The sequence below is a fragment of the Carcharhinus amblyrhynchos genome, chromosome 14, assembly GCF_965287045.1.
Source record: "Carcharhinus amblyrhynchos chromosome 14, sCarAmb.v2.hapA, whole genome shotgun sequence".
Taxonomy (NCBI): Eukaryota; Metazoa; Chordata; class Chondrichthyes; order Carcharhiniformes; family Carcharhinidae; genus Carcharhinus; species Carcharhinus amblyrhynchos.
The window spans coordinates 48154162-48167880 of record NC_137337.1 but is presented as its reverse complement, the minus strand read 5'-3'; the positions used below and the strand labels follow the sequence as shown (position 1 = coordinate 48167880).

General features: G+C 40.5%; 1 protein-coding gene across 1 annotated transcript in view; it reads left to right on the top strand.

Annotated features, from left to right (window-relative positions):
* The window catches only part of mbip (MAP3K12 binding inhibitory protein 1), a 30026-nt gene extending 16979 nt beyond the window's left edge, over nt 1–13047 (top strand). The window contains exons 8-10 of the mRNA XM_080202826.1: nt 5112–5153; nt 12443–12549; nt 12631–13047. Coding sequence (XP_080058952.1) covers nt 5112–5153; nt 12443–12549; nt 12631–12637 — 156 coding nt within the window. The 3' untranslated portion in view covers nt 12638–13047. The remainder of the gene's footprint in view (nt 1–5111; nt 5154–12442; nt 12550–12630) is intronic.
* Nucleotides 13048–13719: the final 672 nt, after the last annotated feature.

The window sequence follows — 13719 nt, the reverse complement described above, 5'->3', positions numbered from 1 at the left end:
CATTCCACACCCCAACCACTCTCTGAATAAAGAATCTACTTTGGACATCCCTCCTATACCTCTCACCATAAACCTTATAGTTATGCCCCCTAGTAGCAGCTACATCCACCCGAGGAAATAGTCTCTGCACATCCACTCTATCTATCCCCCTCATCATCTTATAAATCTCTATTAAGTTGCCTCTCAACCTCCTCCACTCTAAAGAGAAAAGCCCCAGCTCCCTCAACCTTTCCTCATAAGACCTACTCTCCAAACCAGGCAGCATCCTGGTAAATCTCCTCTGCACTCTCCAATGCTTCTAGTCACCTTCTTATAGTGAGGCGACTAGAACTGCACACAATATTCCAAATGTGGTCTCACCAATGTCCTGTGTAGTTGCGGCATAACCCCACAGCTCTTAAACTCAAAACCCATATTAATAAACGCTAACACACTATAAGCCTTCTTCGCGGCTCTATCCACTTGATTGGCAACCTTCAGAGATCTGTGGAAATGAACCCCAAGGTCTCTCCATTTCTCCACATTTCTCAGAACCCTGCCATTGACCCTGTAATCCGCATTCAAGTTTGTCCTACCAAAATGAATCATCTTGCACTTATCAGGGTTAAACTCCATCTGCCACTTTTCTGCCCAGTTCTGCATCCCATCAATGTCTCTTTGCAGCCTACAAGACCCCTCCTCCTCATCCACTACTCCACCAAGCTTGGTGTCATCAGCAGATTTGTTAAGGCACCCTTCAGCCTCCTCTTTCAACTCATTGATAAAAATCACAAATAGCAGAGGACCCAGCACTGATCCCTGTGGTACACTGCTAGTAACTGGCCTCCAGTCAGAAAATTTTCCCTCCACCACCACCCTCTGTCTTCTATGAGACACAGTAAGAAGTCTGACAACACCAGGTTTAAGTCCAACGGTTGGACTTAAACCTGGTGTTGTCAGACTTCTTGCTGTGTTTACTCCAGTCCAACGCCGGCATCTCCACATCAGTTCTACGAGACAGCCAGTTACTTATCCAAAAGGCCAAGTTTCTTTCTATCCCACACCTTCTTCCTTTCTTCATGAGCCTACCATGGGGAACCTTATCAAACGCCTTACTAAAATCCATGTACACAACATCAACTGCTCTACCTTCATCTACACACTTAGCTACCTCCTCAAAGAATTCAATCAAATTTGTGAGGCAGGACTTACCCCTCACGAAACCATGCTGACTATCTCAGATTAAGCTGTATCTTTCCAAATGGTCATAAATCCTATCTCTCAGGACACTTTCCATTAACTTACCGACCACCAAAGTAAGACTAACTGACCTATAATTACCAGGGTCATTCCTATTTCCTTTCTTGAAGTGAGGAACAACATTTGCCACTCTCCAGTCCTCTGGCACAATCCCCGTGGACAGTGAGGACCAAAAGATCAAAGATAAAGTCTCCGCAATCTCATCCCTTGCCTCCCAAAGTATCCTAGGATGTATCCCAGGGGACTTATTGACCCTCAGGTTTTTCAAAATTACTAATACATCTTCCCTAAGAACATCTACCTCTACCACCTCCATCCTATCAGCCTGTATCTCACACTCATCCTCAAAAACATGGCCCCTCTCCTTCGTGAACATTGAAGAAAAGTATTCATTGAACGCCTCACCTATCTCTTCGGACTCCATGCACAAGTTCCCACTACTATCCTTGACTGGCCCTAACCTCACCCTGGTCATTCTTTTATTTCCCACATAAGAGTAAAAAGCCTTGGGGTTCTCCTTTATCCGATCTGCCAAGGATGTTCATGCCCCTCCTAGCTCTCCTAAGCCCTTTTTTTTTAACTCATTCCTAGCTATCTTGCAATCCTCAAGTGACTCAACTGAATCTTGTTTTTTCATCCTTAAATACGCTTCCTTTTTCCTCTTGACAAGACATTCAATCTCCTAAGTGAAGTATGGTTCCCTCACTTGGCCGTTTCCTCCCTGCCTGCCAGGGACATATCTTTCAAGGACACGCAGTATTTGTTCCTTGAACAAGCTCCACTTTTCATTTGTGCCCATACCTGACAGTTTGTATTCCCATCTTATGCTCCCTAATTCTTGCCTAATTGCATCATAATTACCCCTGCCCCAGTTATAAACCTTGCTCTGCCAAATGATCCTATCCCTCTCCATTGAAATAATGAAGGACACCAAATTGTGGTCACTGTCTCCAAAGTGCTCTCCCACAAACAAATTTAACACTTGGCCCGGTTCATTACCCAGTACCAAGTCCAATGTGGCCCCACCTCTTGTTAGCTTATCCACCTATTGTGTCAGGAAACCCTCCTGCACTCAATGTACTAAAAGTGTCCCATTTGAACTATTCAACCTCTAAAGGTTCCAATCAATATTTGGAAGATTAAAGTCACCCATGATACCTACCCTGTAACCTCCACATCAATCCATAATCTGCTTTGCCATTTCCTCCTCCACATCTCTATTACTATTTGGGGGCCTGTAGAAAACTCCTAACAAAGTGACTGATCCTTTCCTATTTCTAACTTCAGCCCATATTACCTCAGTAGGTACCTTTCACCAGCCGTTAAACTATCCTTGATTAACACTGCTACCCCTCCACCTCTTTTACTGCCTTCCCTTCCCTTACTGAAACATCTATACCCCAGAACTGCCAACAACCATTCCTGTCCCTGTTGTAACCATGTCTCTGTAAGGCCACAACATCAAAGTCCCAAGTACCAATCCACCCTCCAAGTTTACCTACCTTATTCCTGATGCTCCTTGCACTGAAGTTGATACACTTCAACCCATCATCCTGTACACTCCTATGACCTTGATATCTTCCTCAGTACCTCACAACCCTCAACACTGGCTTTTGGAGTAAAGCTCATTTTTCCATCCCCCCTGACAAATTGGTTTAAACCCCCCCCCGAAGAGCCATAGCAAATTTCCCTCCCAGGATATTGGTGCCCCTCTGGTTGAGGTGCAAACCGTCCTGTTTGTACAGATCCCACCTTCCCCAGAATGTGCTCCAATTATCCATGTAAATGAAGTCCTCTGCACTACACCATTCCTGCAGCCACATGTTAATCTGCATTCTCTCCAAGGCAAACAATCCCAACTGGATGTTGGCACAGTGTTTAGCACTGATGCCCCACAGCACTTGGGACCCGGGTTCAATTCTGGACTTGGGTCACTGTATGTGTGAAGTCTGCACATTCTCCCCATGTCTGCGTTGGTTTCCCCCAAGTGCTCCAGTTTTACTCCCACAGTCCAAAGATGTGCAGGTTAGGTTGATTGACCATGCTAAATTGCCCCTGAGTGTTACGGGAATTAACGTGGTAAATATGTGGCGTTATGGGTATAGGGTCTGAGTGGAATTGTTGTCGGTGTAAGTTCGATGGCTGAATGGCTTCCTTCTGCACCGTAAGGATTCTATGATTCTGCAATCTGTCTTAATAACAGAGCTTTCTCATGTATGGAATCATATCTGTTAACCAGTTCCACACTCTCTCCAATGCATTCACATCCTTCCTAAAATACAGAGTCCAATACGCTTAACTGAGGTTTAAGATCTTTATGGCCTCTGGGCAGACCATCCTTTGATTATCTTTTACTATCTTTGTGTATATAAAAGACTTTTGGTTCTCTTTTATGTTAGCCATTAGTTTATTTTCATAGGTTCTCATCTTCCACCTAATCTCTTTTGTTTCAATCTCCTCTGTACTTTCTACATTCAGTTTGATTTTGACTGCATTATGAACCCTATGTTTGTCAAAAGTATTCTTTTTCCCATTTTAACTTATGATATCTTGCGTTCAAAAGAAAGCTCTAGCTTTGGACATCATTCCTTTTCTCCTTCTTGGGAATGTGTCTATTTTGTATCTGAGCCAACTATTTTGACAACCTCCTATTGTTCAATTACTGTTTTGCCTACCAATGTTTGATTCTAGTACCTCTGGTAGCATCCCTTTTCAACTCGACAAAGTTAGCCCTTGTCCAGTTAAAAATCTTCATGCTTGATTTTTCCTTGTCCTTTTAAATTATTATTCTAAACAGTGATATTATGATCACTGTTCCCCAAATGCTGTAAGAGGTCTCACAACACCCAAATGCTCTGTTACTGAAACATGTTCTATGTAATTTTAATAAAAATATTTAATTTCTAATATAAGGGGATATGGGAAACAGGTGAGGAGGAGGATTTGAGACCAGGTAGAGGTCAGCCACGATCTGATTGAATGGCGAAGCAGGCATGAAGGGCTGACTTTGCCTGCTTCTGCACCTAATTTCTATGTTGCCATGTAATTCCAAAAACTGGATTCAGCCCTCCTTCCATCCTCATTGAGCTGGAGATATATTGATCAAGGAAGTTATTTTTTATATATTTCAGAAACTCCCACATCTTTTTGCCCTATATTAAATATTGAAAAAAAGCAGCATAGTCATTCCAACACCAGGAGAAAATTAAGCAAGCACTTTAGTCAGTTTTATTCTGCTTTCTGATTTACAAATGGTGGCTTGAAAAATAAATTGATAACTTAAGATTGGTTTAGGGATGTTTGCTGGTTACTTTTTCCACCACCACCTAATGAATAAGAAGGTTTTGACCAGCTTGGATATTCCATTAATTGGTTACTTGTGCCTGTCACCGTCTTTTCACCCTGCATGCACTTTAAATATCATGCTACAAATATGCATTCCATGAAAGACATTTAATTATATTCATTTTATACAAACATAATTTTGGTAGGGATCTTTAGAATTGAGAAATCCTCTTTATATATAATGCGGATGGACAATATGCTGATGTATATTAATTTTATTGGTAAGTTGTGTTTTTTAAGGATTGAAAAATGTTTTTGCTGGAATGGCACTAAGTCATGATGCTCAATTGGAGAGCCATTGAAGACTCAGTGGACCAAATGGCCTACTTCTGTTCCATAACGATTCTGTGATTCTTATCATTTCCCTTTTTTTATGGAGCTAAGAACTTTAGCTGCTAAAGTGTTGAATTGTTGTGTTTCAGATTTTGCGACATCTTCTTAGTTAATTCCAGGTGATCTCAAACTAAAAGTTTGCATGTTTTCTTAAGTAAAATAGAACTTAAAGCAGAAAACTTTCTCTTTTTCAGAGTTTTCCAAGCAAAAGGCGTAAAGTTCAGGAAACAATGCAGGTATTTTACTTTTTGCTTCCATATTATTTCATACAATAGAGTCTAAAGATGTACTTGGTCATCTGATTATATTTACAGTACTTCTAGATTGGGGTGGCAGGGAGATCTCTGACAGTTTCTGTTTTCTCCATTGCCTTCCTCTTCAGTTTCTGAACAAACAAAAGGGGACAAAAATCTGGGGCCCTTATTTTTGACAGGATAGATAAGTACACATTTATCTTAAGCCCCAGTCTGCAAAATCTAGAAATCAGAAACCCAATGATCAGCAAAAGTCTTATTCTCACATGCTACCTTAATTTTGTATGTGTGCGTGCCTAATAAAGTATAATTCACCATAAAATGAACAAATTCATTGCTAATGCAAAGGTACCTGTGGCTTGTACACAGTCATGTCAGAAAATGTCCAAATGTCTCAGTCCAAAGATGTGCAGGTTAGGTTGATTGGCCATGCTAAAATTGCCCTTAGAGTTGTGAGATGCGTGGGTTAGAGGATTAGTGGGTAAATATGTAGGGATATGGGGGTAGGGCCTGGATGGGTTTATGGTCGGTGGCCTCCTTCTGCACTGTAGGGTTTTAATGATTTCTATGATGACTATGTAAAACATTTTTAAACTTTAAAATAAGTCAATTACAATTGCCAATTAAAAGCAGTTAACTATTTTCTTCCCTCTTTTCAATCATTAAAATTCACAGTGAAGCAGTAGAAAAATTCGGTCCTTAGGTTTGAATGTGCACACTTCGTGCCCTGCATTCCCCATTTTCATAAATGCCGTCAAGCTGAAAACATGGTTTCCTTTTATATTATGGTGAAAGTAGAGTAAACGCTGCAATCTTCAGTGACCACAAAAGTGAAATTAATCCTGTCTTTCTAACTTATTTAATTTTTTTTTACGTTCTCTCCTTCCACATCAAAACATTCTCATTTTTTTGCAAAAAAAACTGAGTGAATGAACAGCATTTTCCACTTCACCACTGTTTAATGTAGGCCACTTGACCCCTCAAACCTTCTCTGTCATTCAGTAAAATCATGGCTGACCTGATTGTAACCTTAACGTCACATTCCTGCCTATCTCTGATAACCTTTCACCCCCTTGTTTATCGAGAATGAATCTACCTCTGCCTTAAAGATATTCAAAGGTTTTGCTCTCACTATCTTTTGAGGAAGCAAATTTCAAAGATTCTTAACGATCTGAGAGAAAAAAGTTCTCATCTCTGTCTTAATGAGCGATCCTTATTTTTAAACAATAACCTCTAGTTCTAGATTTTCCCACAGAGGAAACATTCCCTCCACATCCACTTTCTCAATATCCCTCAAGATCTTATTAGTTTCAATCGAGTTGCCTCATTGTTCTAAACTCAAGTGGATACAAGCCTAACCTGTCCAACCTTTCCTCATAAGGCAATCCACCATTTCATGTATTAGTCTAGTAAACTTTTTCTGAACTGCTGCCAATGTACTGATATCCCTTAAGTAAGGAGATCAATACTTACACAGTACCCCAGATGTGGTCTTAATTGTAACTTAAGCATAACTCTCTACTTTTGCATTCAATTCCCCTGCCAATAAACAAAAACATTCTATTAGCTTTCCATTTACTTGCTGTACGTGCATGCTAACCTTTGATGATTCATGCATGAGGGCACTCCAATCCCACTGCAGCCCAGAACCCTCAATCTTTCACGATTTAGAGAATGTGCTTGTCTTTTATTCTTCCTGTCAAAATGGACATATTTGCATTTTCCCACATTATACACCAATGCAAGAGCTTTGCCCACTTACCCTGTCTATATCCTTTTGTAGCCTCTTTGTATCCTTTTCACAATTTACTTTCCTATGTATTTTTGTGTCGTCAGCAAATTTAGCAACCACACTTTCTGTCCCTTTATCCAAGTCATTTAGTTGAGGTCCCACCACTGATCCCTGTGGCACATGACATATTACATATTACCAAACAACAAATTACTCATTTATGCTGATTGTTTCCAATCTTTTATCCATACTAATGTTAGCCACTGTACCATGAGCTTTCATTTTCCGCAATAACCTTTGATGTGACACCTTGTCAAATGTCTTCTGAACATTCAACAGTTCCCCTTTATTCACAGCACGTGCAATTCCTTCAAAAAAACTCCAGTAAATTGGTTAAACATGATTTTCCTCGAGCAAATGTCGAGCTCCAACTATCTTGCTGTAACCTCTTAGTTGCTAACGTTTTCTGCACAATAGTTGTTAAGATAACTGGCCTGTAGTTTTCTGTCTCCCTTTTTTGAGTAAACAAGTTACATTTGCTATTTTCCAATCTAATGGAACCTTCCCCGAATATGGGGAATTTTGGAAAATTAAAACCAATTTCATCAACCATTTCAGCAGCCAATTATTTTAACATCTGAGGATGAAGTCCATTAGGACCCAGAGCATTGTCAGCCAATTTGCTCAGCACCACTTCTCTGGTATTTTGTAGTTTTCTTCAGTTCATCATACCCTTCCATTTCCTGATTTACAGCCTTTTCAGGGATGTTACTTGTGTCCGCTATAGTGAGGATCGTTGCAACATACATGCTTTATTCATCTGCCATTACCTTATTTTCCATTATTAATTTGTCAGACTTTCTCCCTATGACCAAAGAAAATTACAGCACAGGAACAGGCCCTTCGGCCCTCCAAGCCTGACCGATCGTGCTGCTTCAATGAACTAAAATCCCCAATCCTTCCAGGGACTGTACCCCTCTATTCCCATCCTATTCATATATTTGTCAAGGTGCCCCTTAAAAGTCACTATGACGTCTGCTTCCATTACCTCCCCCTGCAGCGAGTTACAGGCACCCACCATCCTCTGTGTAAAAAAAAAAATTGCCTCACACATCTCCTTTAAACCTTGCCCCGCATACCTTAAACCTATGACCCCTAGTAATTGACTCTTCCATCCTGGGAAAAAGCTTCTGACTATCCACTCTGTTCATACCCCTCATAATCTTGTAGACTTCCATTAGGTTGTCCCTCAACCTCCGTTGTTCCAGTGGGAACAAACCCAGTTTCTCCAACTTTTCCTCATAACTAATGCCTTCCATACCAGGCAACATACTGGTAAATCTTTTCTGTATCCTCTCCAAAACCTCCACATTCTTCTGCTAGTGTGGCAACCAGAATTGAACACTGTATTCCAAGAGCGGCCTAACTAATATAAAGCTGCAACATGATTTGCCAATTTGTAAACTCAGTGCCCTGACCAATGAAGGGAAGCATGCTGTCTGCCTTCTTGATTACCTTCTCCACTGCGTTGCCACTTTCAGTGACCTGCGTATCTGTACATCCAGATCCCTCTGCTTATCAGTACTCTTCCGGGTTCTGCCATTTACTATATACTTGTTATCTGTATTAGACCTTCCAAGATGCATTACCTCACGTTTTGTCCGGATTAAAGTCCGTCTACCATCTCTCCAGTTAAGTCTCCAACCAGTCTATATCCTGCTGTAACCTCTGATGGCCCTCATCGCTATCCGCAAATCTACCAACCTTTGTGTCGTCCACAAACTTACTAATCAAACCAGTTATATTTTCCTCCAAATTATTTATATATATTACAAACAGCAAAGGTCCCAGCACTGATCCCTGAGGAACCTCACTTGTCAAAGCCTTCTGTTTAGAAACACACCCTTCTACTGCTACCCTCTGTCTTCTATGATTGACAGTAAGAAGTCTGACAACACCAGGTTTAAGTCCAACCGATTTATTTGATAGTAAACTCACAAGCTATGATTGAGCCAGTTTTGTATCCACCTTGCCAGCTCACCTCTGATCCCATGCGATTTCACCTTCTGAACCAGTCTGCCATGAAAGACCTTGCCAAATGCCATACTGAAGTCCATGTAGACAACATCCACTGCCCTACCCTCATCAATCGCCTTCATCACTTCCTCAAAAAACTCAACCAAGTTAGTGAGGCACGACCTCCCCTTCACAAAACCATGTTGCATCTCGCTAATACGTCCACTTATTTCCAAGTGGGAGTAAACCCTGTCTCGAAGAACCCTCTCTAATAATTTCTCTACCAAAGATGTCAGGCTCATTGGCCTGTAATTACCTGGATTATTCTTGCTACCCTTCTTAAACAAAAAAACAACATTGGCTATTCTCCAGTCCTCCGGGATCTCCCCTATAGTCATGACGTGGAAATGCTGGTGTTGGACACACAGTAAGAAGGCTCACAACACCAGGTTAAAGTCCAACAGGTTTATTTGGTAGCAAACGCCACTAGCTTTCAGAGTGCTGCTCCTCACTGACTCACCTGACGAAGGAGCAGTGCTCCGAAAGCTAGTAGTGTTTGCTACCAAATAAACCTGCTGGACTTGAAGCTGGTGTTGTGAGACTTCTTACTGTGTTGACCTCCCCTGTACCCAGTAAGGATACAAAGATTTCTCTCAAGGCCCCGGCAATTTCCTCCCTTGCTTCTTTCAGTGTTCTTGGGTATATTCCACCAGGCCCTGGGGACTTGTCTACCTTGATGTTTCTCACGAACCCCAATACCACCACCTTCTTGATCTCAACATGACTCAAACTATCTACACACCCTTTCCAAGACTTATGATCCACCAAGTCCTTCTCTTTGGTGAATACTGATGCAAAGTACTCATTTAATACCTTGCCCATTTCCTCTGGCTCCACGCATAGATTTCCTCTCCTGTCTTTGAATGGGCCACCCCTCCCCTTGGCTACCCTCTTGCTCTTTATATATGTATAAAAATCCTTGGGTTTTTCCTTAATCCTGCTGGCCAATGGCTTTTCATGACCCATTTAGCCCTCCTTATTCCTTGCTTAAGTTTCTTTCTGCTTTCCTTGTATTCCACACTTGCTTCGTATGTCCCCAGTCTTTGACAAATGTTCCCTTTTTCTCTTTGACTAGGCTCACAATATCTCTCATTATCCAAAGTTCCCAAAACTTGCTATACTTATCTTTCATCCTCACAGGAATGTGCCGGTCCTGAATCCCTATCAACTTACACTTGAAAGCTCCCATGTGCCAGATGTTGATTTGCCCTCAAACATCTGCCCCAAATCTACATTCTTCAGTTCCTACTTAATGTTGTTGTAATTAGCCTTCCCCCAATTTAGCACTTTCACTTGAGGCTTTATTCATCTTATCTTTATTCATCAGTACCTTAAAGCTTACTGAGTTGTGGTCACTATTCCCAAACTGCTCCCCTACTGAAGCATCGACCACCTGGCCGAGCTCATTCCCCAATACCAGGTCTAATATGGCCCCTTTCCTAGTTGGACTATCTATTAACTGCTTCAAGAAGCCATTCTGGATCTGCTTACAAACTCTGCCCCATCCATGCCCCTAGCACAAAGTGAGAGCCAGTCAATATAGGGGAAATTAAAATCTCCCACTACAACAACCCTGCTACTTTTGAACCTTGCCAAGGTCTGCCTACATATCTATTCTCTATCTCCCGCTGGCTGTTGGGTGGCCTACAGTAAACACTGTGACTACACCCTTCCTATTCCTGAGTTCTATCCATATTGAATCATAGAAACCCTGCAGTGCAGAAGGAGGCCATTCGGCCCATCAAGTCTGCACTGACCACAATCCCGCCTAGGCCCTATCCCCAGATCCCTGCTAATTTACCTGCTAATCCCTCTAATCTAAGCATCTCAGGACTCTAAGGGGCAATTTTTTATTAACATGGCCAATTAACCTAACTTGCATATCCTTGGACTGTGGGAGGAAACCGGAGCACCTGGAGGAAACCCACGCAGACGCGAGGAGAATGTGCAAACTCCACACAGACAGTGACCCAAGCCAGGAATCAAACCCAGGTCCTGGAGCTGTGAAGCAGCAGTGCTAACCACTGTGCTACCGTGCCACCTGTAACCACTGGCTCTCTGAGCCCTCTGAGGTACAGCTGTGATATTCTTCTGAACCAGTAGTGCAACTCCCTTTTACAATTCCCTCTGTCCCACCTGAACCAATACTCCATATGTTAACTTTTTAAAAATCTGCAGGATTTTGGGCACATTAAGGCCCACCCACAGGCTTGTACAGTGTGATTTGGAATTGCTGATAGTTTTGCTGATAGAGTGTACATGGAGGTGTCTGAGAACGGGTCAAAAAGTCGTATCTAAAACACTCCCAGTTTCAGATCCGTCCAGCACTTAGAATCAAAATGGTAAAATAGGGCCCTTACTATCTATTTTTATATTTCTAGCTAGCTTTCTCTTCTTTATTAATCTTCTAGTCTTTTTGTTTTTTTTTCTATTCTGTCCAATCTTCTGACTTGCCACCCATCTTTGTGCAATTATATGTTTTTTCTTTAAGTTTGATAATATCTTCAACTTTTTAGTTAACCACAGATGACAGGCCTTCTTCTTAGAATTTTTCTTTCTCATTGGAATGTATCTATTCTTTGTGTTCTGAAAAATATCTTTAAATTTCAGTTACTGCATCTGTCTTGACCAATATTTTAACCAAATCTGCTAATTTGCTTTAGCTTACTCTGCTTTCATGCCCTCATAATTGCCCTTGTTTAACTTTAAGATACTTGACTTGGACCCATTCTTCTCTACCTCAAACTGAATGTACAATTTAATGATATTATGATCACTGCCACCTATGGGTGTCTTCACTATGAAATCATTAATTAATATCTTGTTACACAATAACAGGCCTAATGTAACCTGTTCTCTCTAGTTGGCTTCAAAACATGCTGTTCTAAGAAACTATCTATAAAACATTCCATGAACTCCTCTTCCAGTCTATATGTAAACTATATGTTAGTCTGTTTGTCAGCACTAGATCATCCAGACCTTCTGGTAGATATGACAATTTTTTTCTATTCCCTTTTGTAATATATCCACAAAATTTATCCTTTTTGTTCATCACGTATCATTGGGAATGTTTTTTAACATGGCACTGTAACTGACACTATAACAATACTAACCTTGCTTATTATATTAAGTGCGTATGACTTGCCATAATTTCCAGAAGAGCAGTAAGTGACAGAGGTAAAATTTGGTTTGTCAGTTGGGAAATAAAAGAGTCTGGACTATCCAGTTAAAATAAGCCAAGTGATTTATAGCATAAATGTCCTCACATGTTGCTGTATCAAGTTAGATTTGGTACCTAGCTGCCAAAGCAAGTACTTGGGAGTTCAAATTATGTAAAGAGCCTGCTGTTATTTTTCCATTGAGATACTTGTGTTGCATCATACAGCTTCTAAACACAAAGCATTACAAGTTATTTATTCCAGTATATTAGTAATTCAAATACTTCAAATTATTTGTGTTTCAGGGCTACAGCCTGACAGAAATTGATGAGAAGATTAGCGCACTGAAGGCAGTGCTGCTGCAGAAAGCAAATAACCAGACTCCGCCAATGGAAGTTGATAAGATGTCTATGTAAGGGCAATTTTTACTAAGCCTCGAGACTTGCGTTTAAAACCAGCCAAATTAGTCAATTTTTTTTCTTACATTTTTCAGAAAATGAAAACCTGCTGGAGTGGTGTCAGCAACAAGGTCTTTAATGCTCCAGATCCAGTATATAACCTGGATTGAAACTGTCAGTTTGGCTAAAATGAAGTTGTTTCCTAATAATAATTGTCAGAAATATAGGGAAAAACTTTGTTTTTAAATAAAGCAACCATTACTATTTAACAGTTGTCAGAGCAGTGCACTCTTAGTAAACCTTTGTATCCCAAAGGAATCTGTACTGTAATAGCACCTGTATTAAATGCATTTTGTACAAAATATTGGTATTTGGCACTAAGTTGCTTTAATGTTAAAAACATCAAATAGATGTCTTGAGTAAAACACATGTTAGGTGTTCAGTATTCATGTAACTATTGTGTGTTAATTACATATGTGCAACATTGGTACAATAAAAGTTTAGTTACTATATGCGCTGATTTTTAAATTTATTTTGTAAATAATCCTGTTTTACCACACTAGCTCGTGAAGGTATAAAATGTCGCCATTGACAGCCTAGGTAAGAAATTGTGACTTCTCTTTGCATATACAGATGCAAATTCTTGTTCCTACTCTTCAAACAGAAATGCTGGTAATCTCCACTACTGACCCTGCTGCAATATCTGGGATTACAGAAGATTACCTTGCTAGAATATTCCCATCATATCGGCATTCTGGGAATTAGTCGGAGTGTAGAGATGGAAGTGGGGATGTTGGAAAACTTGCACTGGCCAGATATTAATGTTCCTGCCAATGGCATTGGTGCCAATCTTGGGCTGATTTTTTTCTTTAAATACCCCTAAATAAGGATGGGGAGAAAAAAACCCACCATTAACAATGGTTGCCAGGTCAGGTTCAGGTGCCAGATCAACATGGTTGTGTTTTGCACAAGACACAAGTGAGGGAACAAGGCTTCTAATTTTTATGTAAGTGTGTATAACTTGGCCCTATTTTCTGCATGCTATCTTGGTTTGCACAAGTAAGTACATTTGTACATTTGTAATATACTTACAAGTAATTGGCCAATTGGTTACACTCGCTACCACCAGACCCAGAATAAAAGGATTTTCGTCAGGTTTTTTTAAACAATAAATTCAGAATAAT